This window comes from Mastacembelus armatus, chromosome 24 (assembly GCF_900324485.2).
Source record: "Mastacembelus armatus chromosome 24, fMasArm1.2, whole genome shotgun sequence".
NCBI classification, from domain to species: domain Eukaryota; kingdom Metazoa; phylum Chordata; class Actinopteri; order Synbranchiformes; family Mastacembelidae; genus Mastacembelus; species Mastacembelus armatus.
The window spans coordinates 14,868,733-14,889,394 of record NC_046656.1 but is presented as its reverse complement, the minus strand read 5'-3'; the positions used below and the strand labels follow the sequence as shown (position 1 = coordinate 14,889,394).

Genomic DNA, 20,662 nt, shown 5'->3' with positions numbered 1-20,662 from the left:
GGCGGGGCTAAAGGAGACACATGATGTAGTCACATGCATGGCCAGAAGATAAGCTGATAAGGAATTGCTGAGGTGGAAGAGATACTCAGAGCCTTTACTTGATTAAAAGAACATATCTATGCATTTCAAGAGAACATTCAGTGTCACCTGGAAAATCTACGTAAAAGGCCGCTATTACATATATATAAAATCAGCAAAAGGACAGACACTACAAATAAAATGTACTCAGGATAATGAATTTTACAGCTGTTTACACTTACCAAAGTTTTCTACATGACAGATTTTCTGTTGAATTATGGTGATATCTTTACATGTCAGGATTCACACAGGAAAACCGTGTAGCTGTCCAGAAAAAACATCAAACTTGACTTTACCTTCAGCTGCACAGATGTGAAATCAATAAATATTTTTTAAACTATGTGGGCTTTGGATATTGGCAATACTTGCTAATAGGATTTAATCAGTGTTGTTGCGTTTTTCAATTATGGAAAAAGTACTCTATACTTTGCTTAAGTAGAAATACTCTGTTGTACTCAGTATGCAGAATGGCACTTTTGTATGTAATTGGAATATAATTATCAATGTATTATAGACGGTGTTTAAATGTTTATAATTTGAATTTGAAATTGAAATACATAGGCTACTTCTTGGTAGGCTGTCAATATCCCACAAGTAATCCGATTCTAAAAGAAACTACAATTATCAAATAAAGACAGTGAAGTGAAAAGTACAATATTTAAGTATGAAGTAACAACAAATAATCAAATCAAAATTGTATCCTACTTAGGTACCATATATGAGTAAATGTACTTAGTTACTTATCCACTACTAGTGTTTTCATGTCACTTGTTGAAAGGACAGAACAGAAACTAATCCCAGACTCATCATCAACTTTGCCTAAATTCACTCAGAGCACCAAAGTCTCCGGTAGGTCCAGTCCAGTTAACAGAAAAGCCTAAGTGTCGCCTGTCAAACCTTTTATACCCGGTGTGTAGAGGACACGCCCCCCTCCGCCCACCACTCACAGGGCGGGAAGTGATTAGCTCATCGCGGCTGTCAGTCACGCCCATCTACCGTTGTTTCCTGTATGAGCCGTTGGACTCGGTCTGTCTGCAGAGAGTCTCTGGTATGGACAGCAGCTTTACTCCTCAACTTTTCACGGGAGATTTATCACTGTTACTTTACATTTGACACGTTTTAGATGGTTTGGAAATGGATCTCTGAACGGGATAAACCGAGATTGAGTCCGACGTGAGTGAAGTCGACCGTTTAAATTCATTTTTTTGTTGTTCGAGTTGTTGAAGGAAGTAGGGGAAAATGCCAGTTGCAACTCTTCTGCCTTTTACCGCGACCCCGAATAGGAAGTCTGCCAGCCCGACCTCTTTCAGGTTGACAGAGAAATTTATTTTGTTATTAGTCTTCAGCGCTTTTATAACCCTGTGTTTCGGGGCCATTTTCTTCCTACCGGACTCATCCAAGCTTCTTAGCGGAGTTTTCTTTCATTCCTCCGCGGTGGAGACCAACACCCGCACCAGTCCGGACAGCAGCGACTCAGGTTCGGCTGCAAACGACGAGAGGATCCTGGCCAAAATCAGGAAAGACCACGAAAAAGCTCTGCTAGAGGCTAAGGATACTCTACAAAAACGACCCGAAGACTTAAAGCAAGAAATTATCAATGACAAGGCGAAATTAGAAAAGGAGAGTAAGGATCAAGAGACGAAGCATGTCAATATACCCATCATTCCGTACCATCGCCCGCCCGGAGCGACTGGACGAGAACCTCTGGATCCCGAAACCAGGGACAGACGGGCTAAAATTAAAGAGGTAAGTTCAGGATCTGTTGAGCTCAGGCACTGTGCTTTTCACGGAGAAACACTCCAAACTCTGTCAAAAAGAAAAAAAACAAAAATCAGAAAAATATCTTCAGGCTGACACAGCCGATACTTATGGGAGAATATAAGACACATCATTCATAACCTATTTACAGTTTGGTCCACATTTAACACGCCTCCCAGAAAAATCGTGAATAAATATTCCAACTTTTACAAAATGTTCGCTTGTTTTCACTGACGTCTCCGCCGATGCAGCTTAACTTACTTTACATCACGGAGCACTGTGCCAGGTGAGTGAAGAAGAGGTATACAACATACGTTTTTGCTGAATCAGATGTTTATAGTTAATCATTTCTGACCGAAATTAGCAGAACACTCGGTAGTTTTTAGCTGAATGCTTTTTCCCATGTTTGACATCGGTACATGCCTGTTGGTGAATTTTACACATTGATTTGACAGTTTTTAAACGGAGTTTGGCATGCCTTCTGTTTTTTTTTTTCTTAAACGAAATTTAGTAACAGTCAGTTCCTGGGAGATATGGAAGGACTCTCCGCCCCCCACCTCCGGGCTCATCTACCTGTCTGTCAAGTTTCCCGTGGCTGTGACAATAATGGGCTGGCCTAAAAAACAGCTTGGACCAATTAGCATATAGAAGGATGCGCAGGATAAAAACCCATCTTTTAGCTTGTCCCTGTTCTTTATATGACCTAGATTCACAGTGTGGTCCACAGTTTGTAACCTGAAGATATTTTTTTGGGAGTCCTGTATATTCTTTTTATTTTGCCATAGCAATCTTTTTGCATCATGTAGTTATTAGTAATTGGAGTCAGAATTTACACTGATGTTCATTTACTGAAGTAACGTCACAGTGTTTCCTCTATATCCCCTTATTTTAGTAGCTGGTGTGCCCCCTGATGTGTTATCATTACACACAGGTGAAAACAAAACGTTGGGCTTGTAGCCTGCAGCAGGGTGAAAAACACCAACAGGTAGCATGTTTGGTGTTATTGTGTTGTCATTGCAGTGTGTGTGTGTGCGTGTGTGGGGAAATAAGTCAAAAGCCCAGTGGTGAAGTCTCAGAGGTGGTTTCAGGTGGCTGCTTTGTTTGTGGTGTTATGATCACATCTCTCCCATTCTGAAATAACAATATCCTCTCTGAAGTTTTTAACCAAATCATGATGGAAATCACAGTAATATCTTTGGTGTTATTTTCCATGCGATTTCATGTGGGGCTTTTGGAGGGTAGTTACCATAGATCTACACACAATGGGAGTGATTTGATTATGGATTCATTCAGGTATTCAACTGGCAGAATTACACTGAGGATTATTGAGTGGGTGAGTGAGTGAGAAGATAAGGGACTGGTGTCCTGATTGAGCAGGTGGACTTGTGTGTAGACATTCAGTTTGAGTGATATTAGCCTTTTTTTTTTTTTTTTTGAGAGTGATCAGATATTTGTGCTTCATGGGCAGCACGGTGGCTTGGTGTTTCGCCTCACAGCAAGAAGGTTCCTGGTTCGGAACCGGCAGTGGCCTTTCTGTGTGGAGTTCGCATGTTCTCCCTGTGTCTCCCACAGTCCAAAAACATGTATGTCAGGTTGATTGGTGACTCTAAATTGCCCATAGGAGTGAGTGTGTGTGGTTGTGGTGAGTGTGTGTGGTTGTTCATCTGTATGTGGACCTGTTCAGGGTGTACCCCTGCCTTTTCCCCAAGAGAGCTGGCTCCAGCAGATCTCTGTGACCCCCCAGCTCTCTTGCCCCCATACTTTAGAGATACATTCCCTTAATTTATAGCAAATACCGTTCATTTAAGGATGCCCAAAATACAAAATTGTGTTCCCCTAAGCTCTCTGTTTGTGTTTTCAAATTCAACTGTGAAGTATGTGACACAACAACAGTGAGCTGAGAGAAAATCAACAAACTGCTGGTACCAGGGAGAGAAGTGTTTTGAGTACAGAGTTTATTAAGGCAAACATCTGTGTTTATTGAGCAGAGTGGAAACAGATTATCATGCAGTTCTTTAAATGACCAAATCTTAAGTTTATTTAAATCTGCAAAAAGAGTGCCCTGTACTAAGGGTTTCTGAAGATTTGAATAGCTTCATTTGGATTACGAAATTTGTGTCAATACATACACACACCTACTGTTTCTTTGTAACATTTTTATAATAATCAGCTGGTGATTTGATTTTGTCTTTAGTAGTAAACTAAACAGATCCAGATCCCTCAAACAGAACAGTGCGTCTTGAGATCAGCTGTCAAAGGTGCCCACATCAGCATTTGGGGACAAATGTGACACACGATGATATGAGTTTTAGTACATGTCATTCTTACACCGGACAAAATGTTATTGTTGTTTGGACTCTGAGATGGGACAGCAATCTTGTGTCTCCATTAATCTTTATTTCCTTAAAGTAAACTTGCAGTCTTGCGGAATTGGTCCATGACAGGGTATTATTTTGTGATAGGAAAACAAATGCAAAGGTCTGCCAAATCAACCAGCCAAATGAAGCAAGTAATGAACTCATTGTAAGTTTAGAGTAGATAGTGTAATGATTTAAAGTACAACAAAAATACACCTAAAATTCAGAATCTACAGCATTTATGGTGGAGTTGAATTCATGTTTTTCTTCCAAAATAAAAATAGAAGTATTACAACGATCAAGTGTAGAATTATGCATTACAGTCATCTCAGCTTAATTTAAAGCACACAATAGTCTTGATCAAATCTAAAGTAAATATCTTAAACACACCACAGCATCCTGGCAGTGACTATGCTAACATTCAATATACAAAATATATTCTATGTGTTTTCTGTTTATTAAAAGGGAGATCAGTAAAGAAGTGGAGTGGTTTTGACAAATGAGTCTATATTATAGTTACGATCAATATAGAACCAACAGCCAGTTATGCCTCATATGATTAAACACCAGTGTCAGTTGTACGAGATGTCATCAAAGTGAGTATGATTTGCCTATATCAGTATTCTGTCTCAGCTATTGATGTAGGTCTGGCAGTTGTGGTTGTAACTGAACAGGATGATCAATAGGAAAGGTAAATGTGAGGTACTCAGTTTAGTAAATGCCTGTTGGAGGTGCAACAAATGATTGTTTTTATGATGCATTTAATGCATATATATGATGCAACATGATACATATGATGCAATTTAATTTTTAAATTTATCTGTTGATCGTTTATTCAGAATATATCAGCAGAAAGTGAACAATGCTCATCACATCTCCATTTTAGGGCTGCACCAGCGATTTTTATAATCTGTAATCTGCTGAGAACATTCTCAATTAATCAATTCATTGTTTTATCAAAGAAATGAAATGTCAACAAAATAGCCTATAGCTTAGTACCCTGTACTTGGTTGTTTTAATTAACCATCAGGCCCCAATTCAAATGTATTCAATTTATAGTCGAACATGACAAATCATCAAATCCTCGTACTGCTGGCAAATTGACTGGATATGCTTGCATTTGTATGTCAGTTTTGCTTGACACATGACTAAAATGATTAAATGATTATCAAAATAGGAGCTGATTACATTTTGATCAACAAATCATTTAATCTCTACTCCAGAGTGATTGAGCAATTTTCAGCTCTAACACTTTCAGTGTAGGCTCACAAATGGGAAAGAAAAGTATAAAATTCTAACATTTTACATCTTCGAACCCTAAAAATGTTTTTGCTTGACTCATCAATTCAACTCCAGTAAGATTTTTATGTCTCCCCTTAAGGATTACACTACCACTACCACAAATGGAATAGTATGTTGATGTCATACTGCTACTGTGGTTGGTTGATTTCCATCTTAAGAGTTTACATTGACCCATGACTTAAGGATATTGTTGAAAGTGCTTGTGCTGGAAGCATCTTGATTTGCTGTGCTTCTGCATATAAATGGATCAAACTAGCAGCAGGTTAACTTGTGCATAATAATTAAAGAGCACGTACAGGAGCTGGCATAATTTGTGAAGCATTAATGAAATGACAAAAAAAAATTATCAACCTTATTCTTTTTCAGGAATTTTAAACCATATATCATTGCTGCAACTGACAGTTTGAGGTTTTGAGGCTTACACTCCTCCACAGATCTTTTTTCTTTGATTTCTCTGCACTTTGTGTTCAGTAAAGCCAATAATGGTGTTGACCGAGCGCAACCACACAAACCCTCCTTAACCTCTGGTGACTTTGGTGTCATTTAGGTGAAGCCTTGTAAATTATTTGAGCATTAAGTTCTTGGATGCAGTCTTCTTACTTTGCCCTTTGACATCTGATCTGGTCGTCCAAGGATATGTTTGTGGTGGGCACAGGGCAGGCTGCAGGGACCACTGTGTAAAGGATAAATAGGTTGTTGTGATTGACCACCACAGTCCTACAATCATCGAAATCTGTTTCTGTCTTGAAATCAGAAGCTGCTCAGAGAACCACTCTGCATTCCCCTCCTCTTTTCAGTCTGTGGCTTGGACTTTTCCCTGCTTTCAGAAAGGCTTTGGCGGCAAGAGCGAAGGGTGTAATAATGAAAACCTTGGCTGATAAACAGAGAGAAAATGAAGGTAGAAGGGGTCAATGCTGGATTCTTGAGCACCAGCATTATTCGACAGGGTAAACAACTTTTCTGCCTGCTAGTAATATGTTTCTTACCAGCTTGGATTGAATTACATTTCAGAATGTACACAAATTTAAGTTTGTTTTTTTTTTTGTTTGACCACACAGTTGTACAACATTCAGAGAAACCCAGTGATGCTGGTCAAACCTGTGTTAGCAGCCAAGCTAAATGGGTGAATGGATGAGTTGCGTGGCCCACTTTCCAGTTCATTAATTTAATGACTTTAATGTGAAGGTGAAACTTCCAGAGCAGAACAGAAACAGAACATGCATGACGAGATGACGTGGTCACAACCGAAACAGAACTTTCTTACAGTGAAGAGCAGTGATTAACCTGTAACAATCTATGAATAGGTCAAGCCCACGTCAAACCTACGTTCAGTGGAACTGCATCATAGTTACGCTTCCTGTTTGAAAAAGATATCAGTGTATGTGCTGGATCATTGCCTGGCTGGTGCACAAACCAGTCTGTTGATCTCTTGAGTGTGAGAACATTTCTGTATTTTGGTCTCAGTCCAACTCAGCTGTGGATAGTTGCAGCATTTCATATCACAGCCATAAAATACACATATAATGTATTCCTTTGTATACAGGGAACCTCCTGGAACTCCCTCAAGCACCTATGGGGAGGCCTGGAATTGTACTAAGAACCACTGAATAAGATCTGTATTTGTGACAGCAGTTGTTAAATATGACAGACGTAATACACACAGACCCATCTTTTCTGCTCTGAGCTGAAAATCTGATTCCTATCTGAGTTTTCTTGTTCTGTGTGTGTGTGTGTGTGTGTGCGCGCGCGCACATACGTGTTTGTGTGTGTGCGTGTGCATACATGTGTGTGAGATAAGGTGCAGCTTGTTGCTGTTAAGGTATGCAGATAAGATGTAAATGAGTGTTTGACTAACCATAAGGACAGTGTGTTTGCTGTATGCACTCCTTTCAGCTCATTATCTTAAAGGACAATTGTTTAACATCCTGTCAGCCTATCACCTCTGTCAGCACGTCTTCCTGTTTGAAACACATATATACACGTAGAGGAAACTGTACTGTAAGCAATGACTAGTGCACTGCACACATCTTGCTGTTGAGAGAGCTGTGAAGCTAGAAGCTAGTTGTTTGTCAAAGTTTCTCACTGTTTAGGGTCAACTGTCAAAGAAAGCTGAAACATCAATCTTCTCTGTTTCCCTGTACATGTCTGCTATTTGCTTCCTTTTTCCTCTTTCCCTTTCTTTTTTCCCTTTTTTTTACACATCTCTTCCTTCTCTTTTCTCCTCTTTTTCTGCTCCGTTGTCTTCAGGATTCACTTCAGTTGTTTTGACTCACTCTAAGGAGGTTTGCTTTTCCACTTTGTGTGCACATGTGGGTGTGTCTTTGCAAGCAGACACACACCTCTCAGCAAAAAGAACCTCATTTTTCTGTGTTGGTATTCTTAACAGCCTGAAATAAAATCTGATGTTTCTGTCTTTTTCTCAGGCTAGGTTTGCAGCCTGTGAGTCTTTTTACCATTTGACTTAACTACCTCTTCTTTTCTTTCATTGGAAACCAGATGTGTGGGTGTGTGTGTGTGTTTGTGCATGTCAGACTACTGCTAGCCCCACCAGATGCTCTGCTTAATTGCCCAGTGGCTATAATAGCTGTGGCTCACAACCAGCTCTGCTGCTTCCTGCATAGGTATGTGTGTGTGTGCAGCACATTAACGTACAGTACTTGTGTGTACTAATGCAGACAGCAGACTCCTTTCGGGTATCTGCAAACGGAAGACCTGTTCATTTCCAGTGCTAATTTTAGCAAACACAGAGAAGTCATCAATAGCTGCATTTATGTGGAACCTTTTATGTCAGTAAGCTGAATAACAGCCCAGTCATAATGAAAACACTTCCAGCACAACAAAGTGGCTCATTTGAAAAGAAATGCAATTCTTTATATATTTATAGAATTTGATAAATAAAGGAAAAATCATCTGGAAGTGGTTTTGTTATTAGTCTCTATTCTTAGAATATCTGTACTCTATCTTTTAATATTTGCCCATTTGAGTTGAATCAAAAAATATCACATCCACTTTTTAAACACCTCTGCAGAGAAAAAGGAGACCGATAACAAGCTGCATGATAAATAAAATCTGTCTACAAACTAGCTGACGAAATACAAAGATTTTATCTAAAAATTCCCTGAATATTTTTCATCAGGGATTAGACTGAAGAAACTCTGATGATAAATATTTGGTTGAAGCAGTGAATGTAAATTCTTGTGGCAGAGGTTATGAATTGGAATTTACCCAGAGATTGTTGGCCAGTGTAATATATCAGGATGTCCATCGTCAATGGTGCGAAGACAAATCATGCTGTACCTCTACCCCAAGGCCAACATGCTGGGTTAGGAGCATAAGATCGAAATAATGAATACTGTAACAGCATAATAAAGTCACTGTAAATATATAATCCTAGCGGATAGCCTCCAAAACCTTAGATATTTTAAATCCATATATTAATATGGATTGTTACAGCAGAGCAAGTCAGTGTGGATTGATTGGTGCATTTGTTAGGTTTCAGGGGAGATGTAGCAGGTTGCACTGGGGAAGGATGAGAATGAATGTACTTCTTCCAGGTCTTACATTTGCTGCCTCCTGGCTCAGAGGTCTTTATAACAGGAGCTATAGATTCCTGAGTAACTGATGGGACAATTTTACATAAATAAATAGTTATAGAAGATGTGCATTGATAGTATGTATTTGTGTCTGCGTGTCTTGCCATCTTTGTATAGTCCAGCCATAGCTCAAAACAGGCCCCAGCGTCCCACACACTACAGGCCTGGTTGGGGAGATGATTGTATATTAAGCTTTATTGCCTATAGACCATATGCATCTCAAAGGTACCTCTAGCACTTTACCACTGTTACTGTAGCCAATCTCCCAGCTCTATTCTGTGAAATAAACTAGATGAATTATTAGTACTATTACAGCATTACCCACCCAACTGCAGTGGAACTTCCTCAGGTGTCATCGCATGGCCTAAGTAGGGAACTTGGGTCACGTAACCTATTGGGGAGATTTTATTTGGAGTTATGATCCCTTGCTTGTTATTTGCAGACTGAATTCCTATACTTAGGCAATAAGATGACACCTGGGCAAACTCCATTAGTTGAAGAAGACACTGGAATATGGCTCCAAAAAGCATAAATGAACCTTTAGTTTAGAATACAGATGTCATATGGGTGAGTTCAAGACCACCGTGGTCTTACCATTATAAGAGCTGCAACAGTTATTCAAATTGGCAATGAATAAAATAAACCTTAAAAATAATTCTGAGATCATGCCAAAAATTATTTCAAAAGTCAGTTAATGTTAATGTTGCAATGCCTTTAACACCAGAATGATAGAAATTAGTTCCTGAAAATGCCAGCAAAATGAAATGTCAATAACAAGTCATCAATAACCCTTCAGGCCATTCCACACAACATTTCAACTTGTCTAATGCTTCCACTCTCTTCTCTGTTTAAGGTTCGTTTTTAAGCTTCCAGAGAGCTGAACTTAAACTGGTGGACATGCACTACAGCTATCAAACAACAGGTCCAAAGGGACACGTTGCTAACCAAATAGATTTTTAGGTTGGCCAAAGGGAAGTCCTGTGGTGTTTCATTTTGTTTTTTATTATCACCCAGACCTCCTGTATGTACAAGCTGACATTTTCAGCTAAAGGTGAGCTCAGGAGGTTTGCTGTTCCTTACAGGATCTTATCAATACGCCACAGGCTTTGGCCTGCAGTCAGGAATGGATCTGGTTTGCTGGTGTGAATGTGTCTGTGTATGTTCTCTTCCTCCTCCTGCTGTGGGCAGCTACCTATTGACAGATTCCAGTAGAAATGTAACCAGTTTTATTTGGTCTATGAGGATATTTTGAATTCTCTCTGATTTTGTATATGTTGATTTCTGTAGCCCCTTTTCTTACAATCACTTTCTGTTTCACTCTCATTTCACTCGTCTCTTTTGACACAAAAATCTCAGATCTACAGAAGATTTTTCTTTCTAAACCTTCGTGTCTTGCTTAGGGCCACCATTAACCTGATAGCTCTCACTGCCACTGCTGATTTTTTTTTTTTTTTTTTTTTTTTGTTTTCCACCTAGGGAGAATTATTATTTCAGAGACTATAAGATGAGAAAAGTCTTTTTTTGCAAGTTTGATCATATTTTAATGAGAAGTGTCTATGTCTTCTGATGTACTGCCTTTTACCGTGTTAATCTACAGTTGCTGCTGTTTATTGTTAATGAAAACCACACACTTTCTCCATCTGTTTCCCATTAAAACACTTCCAGCAGTTCAGAGGGCGCAATCTTTTCCCTTCACTACACGATTTTTACTGTGAAACATCTGCAGGAAGAGTCTTTGATTCACAGCGAGGCTAATATTGAGAAACAATCAACTGAAGTCAATTAACAAATAATTAACAATATTTCTGGTAAAGGCAAAACTCAGAGCAAAGTGGTGAGTATCACAAAACTGTGATGACAGATGTAAGTTGTGTTAAATTACCCTTTTGAACCATTATGGTTCAGATAATTAGTTCTCCCCCTTCAACCCAGCTATTAGTTGCCTTGACATAAAAAATGCTGTAAATTCTCACATAAAACCTGCATTAGACAAAGATGAATTGGTTGCCCCACACATCCCACGCTTGGTCCTGACAAGGCAGACTGTGTATTGCTTCTTGGCTCCTTGGTAGTTTGCAGTAGGACTGGAGGATTATTAGCATTCCTGTTGCTATAGACAGTGATGTATGTTGCTGTCTGTCTCATGGGACTTTGGGGGACACACATGTAAAATCTCTGCCTTTGCGTTGCCATTAATGACCATGCCTAGTGTGATCGTGGTAGCCAAAGGTGCCATTTGTCTTGTCTTGCTTAGAGCCACCACACTGCTAGCTCATTAGCATTCAGATGGAATCTGTTGCATTTACAATAGCTCCAGTATTTTGTGTAATAGCAGGTTTTATCACAGAAGACAAAGTAAAACCTGACCTTTTGTTTAAAGGGTGCTTTAGAGTGGTGTTTTTAGGTTTTTTTTTTGGGGGGGGGGTGTTGGTAAAGGGCACACAGCCACTTAAATGTTGCACTTCAGTTTCTTTTATAACACAGTTTGTATGTTGTTCAAGAGTCAATCAATATTATTTAGTCTAGTGAATTTAGTCTAATGACTTTCTTTAACATCCCCATTTAAATTATGAACTATATGGTTAGAGTATCTGCTAGATGCTAATGACAACAGTGATTTTCTTTATTTATGAGTCTGAGTACTGTCTCTTGAAAATGACATGTTCCCAGAATTTGGAACCTTTTAGAATCTTTAGAATCTTTGTGTGTTCCATTAGTTGAAGGTAATGAATTATCTGAAGCTAGAAACAGACCTGTCTTTAAGTCTAGGGCATTTGAAGATTTTCTATAAACGGCAATGAAATAGTTAGTAGTTCATTAACTGGATAACTTCATTAAAGTTAATACGGTAAGAACAATCTTTCTATTGAAGTTTAAAGTAGAAACAGCAGCAAGTGTGGTATGGACTAGTCTGTTAGTGTGAAAGTGTTTAGAATGCATCCTCCGATCTTTTTATGTATTCTGGTTCAGCTTTATGGTTTGTGTTGTGTCAGTCTGATTTATGTCTGATCCTGAGGCGTTTATTTAATTTCAGTTCGTTTCTGCATCACTAGAATGACATTAAAGTTTTAATTGAAAATAAGTGTCCTTATAACCAACATCATACACTAGGTATATCTCAGAATATCAACAGTTAGCTGTAAACAGCACTGAATTCAGAAGCAAAATAACAACTGTGTGTTATTTAAATAACATAATAAATTCTATTCATCAGCCTGTCAACAGCATTTTCACACAGACCTTTGAATGTAAAAAATGCATAATACACAAAGACAATTCAGACTTTCTAAGTGGATATTTTTCTTTTATAATAATGCAGAATGCAGAAGCCAAAATGTCAGATCTATATCCACACATCTTTAGTTTGGAATAAACTTAAGTTTCTTGTTAATTCACTGGTTTGTTATAGAGTTGACCCATCTGTCTGCCCTTGTATAGACGTGTCTGTTATGTTCAAAAACATTAGACATCCTTCACAAAGTCCAAGGACCGAAATCTGACTTTTCAAATCCTGTCAACAAGTTGCCAACTTATTCTTGGCAAATGCAAGTTTCTGGGTGTTGGCACAAACAGACTAGTTGCTTTCAAATGCTTGAGCTGGTTTGGATTTGAAACCCTTTAGGCTGTGAGTCTTCAGAGGGGATATAGTGTTTTGTGACTAAACCTTGTAGCCCAGTGATGGAGCTGGAGGAAAATGCTCTTAGATATTCAATATTAATGTGTCCCAAGCACTCCGGGTGTTATGGCCGACTGATTCCCTCTCCCTAATCCAATTCATTCTAATATCCAGAATCACAGGCTGTCAATCACATACTCCATTTATTTTTCAATCTCCCCTTTCTTCCTTCTCTCCTTCCTTCCATGTGAGGGTTAGCATTTTTACTCTGCCAGCTCTGTCGTCCTGCATATTGTATTAGCTAAGGGCCCGAAATTTAAAAAACATAAGAATTTACCTATCTGACACATCACATCACATCTGCCACAATCATTCATGGAACAAAAAATAAGTTTGTCATGTCATAATTGAAATTTCAAGTCTGCATATTGCTGCATGACAATTTGGTTATATATTTTAGGTTTCTTTAAACATTTCTGACTTGAGCCATCAGAATTTGTGCAATTGCTTCCATACTATTAGGGTCACTCAGTGTGTTTGTTTGACACATGATTAAGTTCTTTTTCTTTTAAATTAACAGCACAGCTCATGCTTGAGGCAAGGTTGACAGAGTACTTTAAAAAGCATTTCCTTTTATTTCATTTGCCATTTTTTGTGTATACCATCTGATTCGCTCAGGTTGCCGTTAATTACACAGTCAGAAAACAAGACTGCCCTCTGGACACACTCTGCAAGTAATAGAGAGCTAAAACGTTGTAGTACAGTGGTGGAATTTCTGTGAGATCAGCAAGCTTAGAAAGGAAGTCAAAATAAAGCTAAGCCAAAATAGTAATACTTCTTAATACAGTAATGACATTCCCAAACATTATCTAAGGACACAATTCAACCCCAACTAAAAAGATTGCTTGTATGTATATGCAACATCACCTTAGGGTAAATATCTTACAAAGAGAGTGCATAGTGCCAGTGTACATAAGCATCTCAGTAAATGTCAAGTTTAATGACCACATCGACATAACTCCATGTTTGCTCTTTGTTTTTGGCATTATAAAATGTTCATTTGCTGTTTCTCTTACTAAAAGGCCTTTGTTATTTTAGCTGGAGCTTTCCAACACATTTCTGTAGCGTGGTCATCAAATGCAGTTTTTATTATTCCGTTATACTAAAATGTGATCTTACCAACCACATTCTCTTTTCCACACCAAACCTAAACGGCAGTTTCTCTAAAGTTTGGTTTATCAGATGACAGATCATGCTACACACAGGTTGGCTGATAGTTCCTGTCTTATACGCATAAAGGACAGAGGTGTATTTAAGTTGTATTTAGTCTTACATTTCCTCCGAGGTGACATTGGGATGTGAAAATCAGTTTAAGCAACTTGCAGTACACTTAGAAAATCACTTTAGTAGTTTCCCTACTTTAATTCATGAATATGTTAAAACTGCAGTTTGTTCTTTAATGTGAAGGTTGATGGGTGAGTCTAATTTGCCTTCTACCTACAACACCTGTTTTATGCCTTCTCTGTATTTTGTACTCAGTGATATGAACTTCAGTTCGCTGTGGTTTGTTTTCTTCTTTTCTCCCAGACATATGCGTTGGCTGTGTGCTGTTGTGTGCCCAGTTCAATTTACTAGGGGGAGAGGAAAGCCAAGTACACAAGCTAAATTATTCAGTCTGCATCCTGCAGCCACTTGAACACATGGGAAGAAGATGTGTGTGTGTGTGTTGGTGTGTGTTGTAATAGATTGTGGGAATTATGCACAGTTGCTTGCTGTATGTGTTGATAGTAATTTTTGATTTTTATGGCTTGAGCACATCCATGGTTTATAAAAGTCTGCATTTTGCATTAGGTTTTTAAATTGACTTAAGTCAACACAGAAAACGGGAGAGAGTGAGACATGAATGTCTTCAGTCAGGATCATATCATGCACATTTTTCAATAGACAATAGAGTGTCTGAATATTTAAAGATATTAATTTACATAAACGTGTATGAAGTCTCGTCATAATGTGTCACTGTATTAAATTTAGATTGATCATTTTCTATACACTAGTGTTGTATTAAATCATTTGTACATAAGAGGTGGAGAACCACATCTTATCTTAAATAAAATAACATTATCAGCAAACTAATCTACCTGCCCAGTAGCCATAATCCAGACAGACAGACAGACAGACACACACACACACACACACACACACCTTAGTCTGTCATATACTTGTTATATGACAGACTAAAGTGTGTGTGTGTATATGTGTGTGTCTGTCATATACTTGTTATATGACAGACCATCGTATACTCGCGTGTTTAAACATACATTAGAAAAGTCTTTACTTTTGTATGATACCACTAAGGCTGTAGTATTGTGTCCTCCCACAGGTTAAATTCACTAACAGCTGAAACTGATGCCCTTATGTTACCTCTCTGAATGGTGTCTTTACTGTAATGTTCATATAAATAAACTGAGGAAGGCATTTATGACCCACTGGGAACTACTGGAGAGGGCTTGTCTAACCTCTGATCTGTGTTTGTACCACCACAGGGAAATTGTTTGCCTGTGTTTGTACTCAGCTCACTGTTGTTTGGTTGCCTCTTTGGACTTTTAGGTGTCTTTGTAGACTTGTTCTTGCAGAGGAAGGCAAAGTTCATAAGATAATTTGTCATTAATGAGAGTGCAAGACACAGATAACTACCAGGACCTGAATTTAACTTGACAAATGACCAAACCTAACCCACGTTCACATCAAATTATATGCTGAAATCCTCCCCTAGAAGCTGCTGGTGTGCTTTTACAGCTGACTCATAAAGCCACTTCTTCCCTTTTGGGAATATAAAGATTTAGATTGAACTGATCTGTTGCACAAAGAAGGAAGAACAGATTTGGGCTAGTTTTCTCCCACCCCTGCAATAATAGATACAAATGAAAGACTTTTAAACTGTTTAAGCTGGCTAAATAAGATGCATTGGACTGCTGCCTAGCTGGTGAAAATGGAGAGGTCTGTAGGCTTCCAGCTGGGAACTTGACCGGACAGTTTCTCTTGCAGTGTATCTTCAGGACTGGGGCAGAAGTATATCCACAAAGAAAAGCCTTATTTTTGTGACAATTAAATGCTACAACTGTGGTTGTACCGACCTCTAAAAGGTTGAGTAAATGAAAAAAAGTTATATATTTTCCTAACATGAATGCATGGGTAACATTGCAATCCTTAACTCTATTTGAGTAGGTGGTTATTATTATTATTTTTTTGAAAGCATTAGTATAATACCTATGTTGTACACTAATTATGGCTGAGACTATCAAGGTATTGTCCGGTAATAAATTCACCTAAATTAGATTAGATTCAAAAATACAATGGTAACTTTATTATCCCCTTTTAATTCATGGCTTAATCATACTGTAGTGGAATTTAATTTGGTCTGCTTTGTACTGGAGACATGGTATAATTATTATGTGGTACAAGTTCAAATATCATTACCAAGAAAATATTTGACTTTTTGAATATGAGGCTTAAATGGAATGAGTTTGGTTTAAGTGTCCAGGATCATTATGTTTCAGTGGAATAAGTCAATGAAAGTGAAGTATTGTTGAACAGTGGATAAATCCATGGTCTTCTGTTTGGGTGGGTGGAATCTAAATGATATTGATTACTCCCTCTATTTATTGGTAAAGGAGCAATGATTGGATCAATGCCTTGTTCAATTTAATTAACATACCCAGGAAATTTAGCACATACAAAAACCCCACTGACTTAGAGCTAAAGTTATTACGGTAATTGATCAGACAATTAACTAAATATTGATCTTAATTTACTGTTTAAATGATTATTTTTGGAACATTAGTTGTCAAACATGACTATTTGCTGGTTTTCTTTTGGACTGGTGCAGATATATGACAGAACAAACATCCATCCATCCATCCATCCATCCATTATCGATACCTGCTTCTTCCTTAACCAGGGTCACAGGGATCTTGCTGGAGCACAGAACAAACATTTTAAATAATTTTGCTGATAGTCTGTAATGAAAATGTTAAAGTGGACGACTGTACATGGTCCAGTTGTAGTAAATTGAAGCATTTATTCTTTCTTTTTTTTTTTTTTTTTACATAAAGGCAAATGGAATGTAATTTGTTCCAGTTCTTTTCCCCTTTAACCAAGGTGTGATCCATTATTAATAATAATAATTAATAATAATTATTATTATTATAAGACTAATACATTTGTGTTTTTATTAATTCAAAGTTGAACCAACAATAAAAAGTAATTCTTGAAAGCGTTTCATACTACAGTGTCACAGAAGCGTGAAAGCGCATATAATAAAAAGGCTAAAGCCATAATCATGTGGATGAGGAGACAAAAAGCTTTTTAATTTGTTTCTGTCAGTTGGCCAAAATGGGCACTTCCCAGATTCCACCTCAATCCAGTCCATTCATATTCCGTAGTTATTCTCCACTCTGTCAGCCCAAGTCATTTGAATAGAGTGCAGGGTGTATTGTCTGGCATTCTCTGCTGTTCCATCCTCATCTCTGCCAACCTGTTAAACAAATGAGTGATGAGCAGAAGGTCTGCCGCCTGCCTGCCTGCCTGCCTGCCTGCCTTCTCTCCTGTCTGCTGCATTGAAGAGGGCGATGGATGTAATGGAGAGAGGGAGAGAAAAATCAATCTGCCTTTTGTCAAGCGGCTGGGTCAAACCCAATTGGGCTGCTTCCTACAACCAAGAGAAAGGTCAAGTCAATAAAGGTGTGTGTGGTCTGATACATTTGTGCGAGGCCATACACACCACTGAGAGGTTTGATAGAAGTGTTTAGTACTTCACCGTATCATGTTAAAGTCACGGTGAAATGAAAAGGAAGAAATTTACAGGAAGAAAACAAAAAATGCCAAAAACGTATCACATTACAATGTACCCTTCAGAAAACAGCACTTGTCAGAGAAGAAATTTAGCCCAAGGTGTTTCTTCTTCACCTGAAGTTTACGCATATAGAGCACTTTTTTCATTTGGAACACTTTTCAGTCATGCCTTTTCAGCCGTCTCTCTTTTCTTCAAAGGAACTCAATTGGTGGAATTCAGTTTAAAAAAATAAAACTCCACCACCTGGCCCTGCTCCCTAACACAAACCTGGTAACTGTTTTGGCTCCATTTCTAGGCAGATAACGAAAGAAATCATATCACTAGGACTTTGGTGTTCGTGTTTTATTCTCACGTCTTTGTTTTCGATAATCATGTTCCTACTGGAGTGTTATTTTACTGCCAGAACCAGGTTTTTAACAGAACAGTCAGTTGCAGATATAGATTTTATTTTTTTTTTATCCCTCTCTTCAATTTCATCATTTTCTCCTCTCCCCCAGATGGCTGTCAGCAAATATTGATTAGTGTGTAATGTTGCTTTACTGGTAGGCTTGGTCTGTTGACCTTATTATCAACACTAAGCACTGTTAAGCACCAGTCTGGCTATTGGGAATGACACGTTTTATGACCCCCATCAGTTCAGTGAGTGTTGGTGTTGGCTCAGCTTGTTAACAGTGAGGGGATGTATGCGATATAGATAAGGTCTGATGGGAAATTTCTTTTTATTGGTGTGAATTTATTGACTTGGATTTTACTCAGTGGATGATCCTTAATTAGTCAATAGTGGATTGTGAAGTAAATTGCTAAGATGTATACTGGGTACCAGGATAGGCACAGGATGTCCAGCTTTTTGTGAATGTTTCTGATAACAATTTATTTAAATTGAATGTTTGGGATAATGTCTGTATATGTCTTTAAATTTCTCTGTGACACTGTTATCTTTCGGACAGCATACTGAGTCTGATTACATCAATGTGTAACAACGGTCTGGTCTTGGTACTTTGGTCTCTCTACCTGATGACTGCTCTTGTGGAAGATGTATTAGTAATGGTTTACCTACTCTGGATTTCCTCATATTTGCATGACTGGAAGGACAGTGTTGTAAAGAAAACCCAGGGTGACTTGTAGTTCAGTTCATTTGGCTCAGACCTGTGATACGCCATTGCCTTCTTGTGCTAGTTTCTTTTGTGATCACACAGCCTTGTTATAAATGAACCAAAAACTGTAAACATGAATTTATTCATTGGACAGTTTTGGTGTTGTCACCGTCTGTGATCAGCATTAAATAGACCCATGTAGGGAAATCGTATTGTGGTGACTGACCTGATCTAAAGCTTCTCTGTAAAAAGAGACATTTTGTACAGGAATTTAGGATGTTGACTAGGTTATCACTTTCTTTTATTCTCTGTTTTAATGAGAATGCGAACTTATGTGCAGTGCACCCGTTTTGAATCCTTTTTCCTTTCTCATGTATCCTGAAAAATCCCTGCACTCTTGTTATGAAATACATACCCTTCTTGCATTGCATAGAATTTTGCTTCCTTTTAGCAGATGAATTGAGTAGTATTTAAGCTTTTGAATTCAAATCTGAAAATCCTGTGCTCGGCTTGATTTATTTTCTTTCACACCACAAACAAACAGCATCAAAATCTGGTTGGAGACTGGTCTGAGAACCTCCTTTTAAGGCAATGTTTGTGTGGCAGGTTGGTCATTGCCAGTCTGAGTTATTGGTAGCTCAGAAACCCAAATAAAACTAACTAAAATGGGCAAACATAGCCATTTTAGTACTAAGCATTTCCTATATTAGGTATGAAATCCCTCTATTCCACATTTTTTTTTTTTTGTTTCTTTTTGTTTGTTTGGTCAAATCAGTTTAATTCTACACACTCCAGCCTACACTGCAAATGATAAAAACTGCCACTACATTGTTTGTGTGCTGGTGAAGACCAATAATTGCTCTCAGTGATACTGATAGTGATCATGAACTGCATGAAAATATGATTACAATCCTCTATTTTATTCATTTCTGGGGAAAACCCATCAACAGCCTTGGTTTTTATCTCATGGCTAACATTTGGTAGTCAACATCTCAGAAATAATGATTTTGGAGGTTTGCTCACAGGGGTTGTTGAAAGATGTTAAACTTAATGACCAATCAGATAACTCCTAAACACTCCAATTTCCTCCTTTTTTCTTTTTTATTGTCCTTTTATTGTCCTGGTGCTGTTTCCCTTTAATATAGTGCTATCTCCTAAACTTTCTTCTATCCAAAGATTGTACACAGCATTATGTTTAGTAGTGTTTGGGGGGAAAGTGACCTCTCTATAAGAAGTCAGGAAACAGATGCACTTCCTTTTATTTACCCAGGAAGATGTTTTTTGTTTTTTTTTTGTTTTTTCATCGCTGGCAAAGGAGGTTTTTAAAAAAGAAGAAAACTTCTGATACTATTCATTGAGCAATAAGTACAAGATATTACGCAAGACTGTACTTGTGGTAAGGCTGATGGCAATGGACATTATTCACAAATAGCTTTCCTCTATGTTTGTCGTTAAAAGTGCTGTCTGCCAGTAGCAGTGAAGCAGTTGCACTTACCCATCATAGAAAAGTATTAAACCCACTTTTTTGTCAGCAGACAATGAGAAGAGGCATCATCCTTTTTCCAACAGTACAAAAGTGACCCATATATAGATTGAAATCCTAAACTGCTTAGGAAATCCCTCACTGATCCCTGAAGAATGGGTCCCTAGGTAGAGAGAAGGATATTGTCTTTTGTCTCTGAGAGCGTGAGAAGATGGTTAGCTGGTGAATTTTCTTCCAAAACAGCAATGGGTCAAAAGCATGTTTTGTAAGCAGAAATGTCAGAGCTTTTGTAGGCTGTGTCTCTTAAGGACTTTTAACAGTACAGAAAGAAGCATGGCAACAGAAAGCTTTCAACTAAGTTACCGCACAAAGGACATGTGCTGGGTATTGTCAACAACTGTTAACACAATTGGGCAGATATACAGTCTATTATGTAGATATCTTCTCCAATGACGATATAGCAATTAAAAGGGCTAACTTGGTTCAACATCTGAGCTTTGGGTTTTCACTTTAAAAGTTATAGTTCAAT

The 20,662-nt window shown here is 38.1% G+C and overlaps 1 protein-coding gene across 3 annotated transcripts in view; it reads left to right on the top strand.

The window, feature by feature from the left end:
• Window positions 1-1,105: 1,105 nt before the first annotated feature.
• Window positions 1,106-20,662, top strand: part of man1a1 (mannosidase, alpha, class 1A, member 1) — a 106,113-nt gene continuing 86,556 nt past the window's right edge. For 2 of the 3 annotated variants that reach the window (XM_026318270.1, XM_026318269.1), the window contains exon 1: window positions 1,106-1,824. In XM_026318270.1, coding sequence (XP_026174055.1) covers window positions 1,318-1,824 — 507 coding nt within the window. In that variant the 5' untranslated portion in view covers window positions 1,106-1,317. The remainder of the gene's footprint in view (window positions 1,825-20,662) is intronic. The other variant, XM_026318271.1, reaches the window with a different exon arrangement.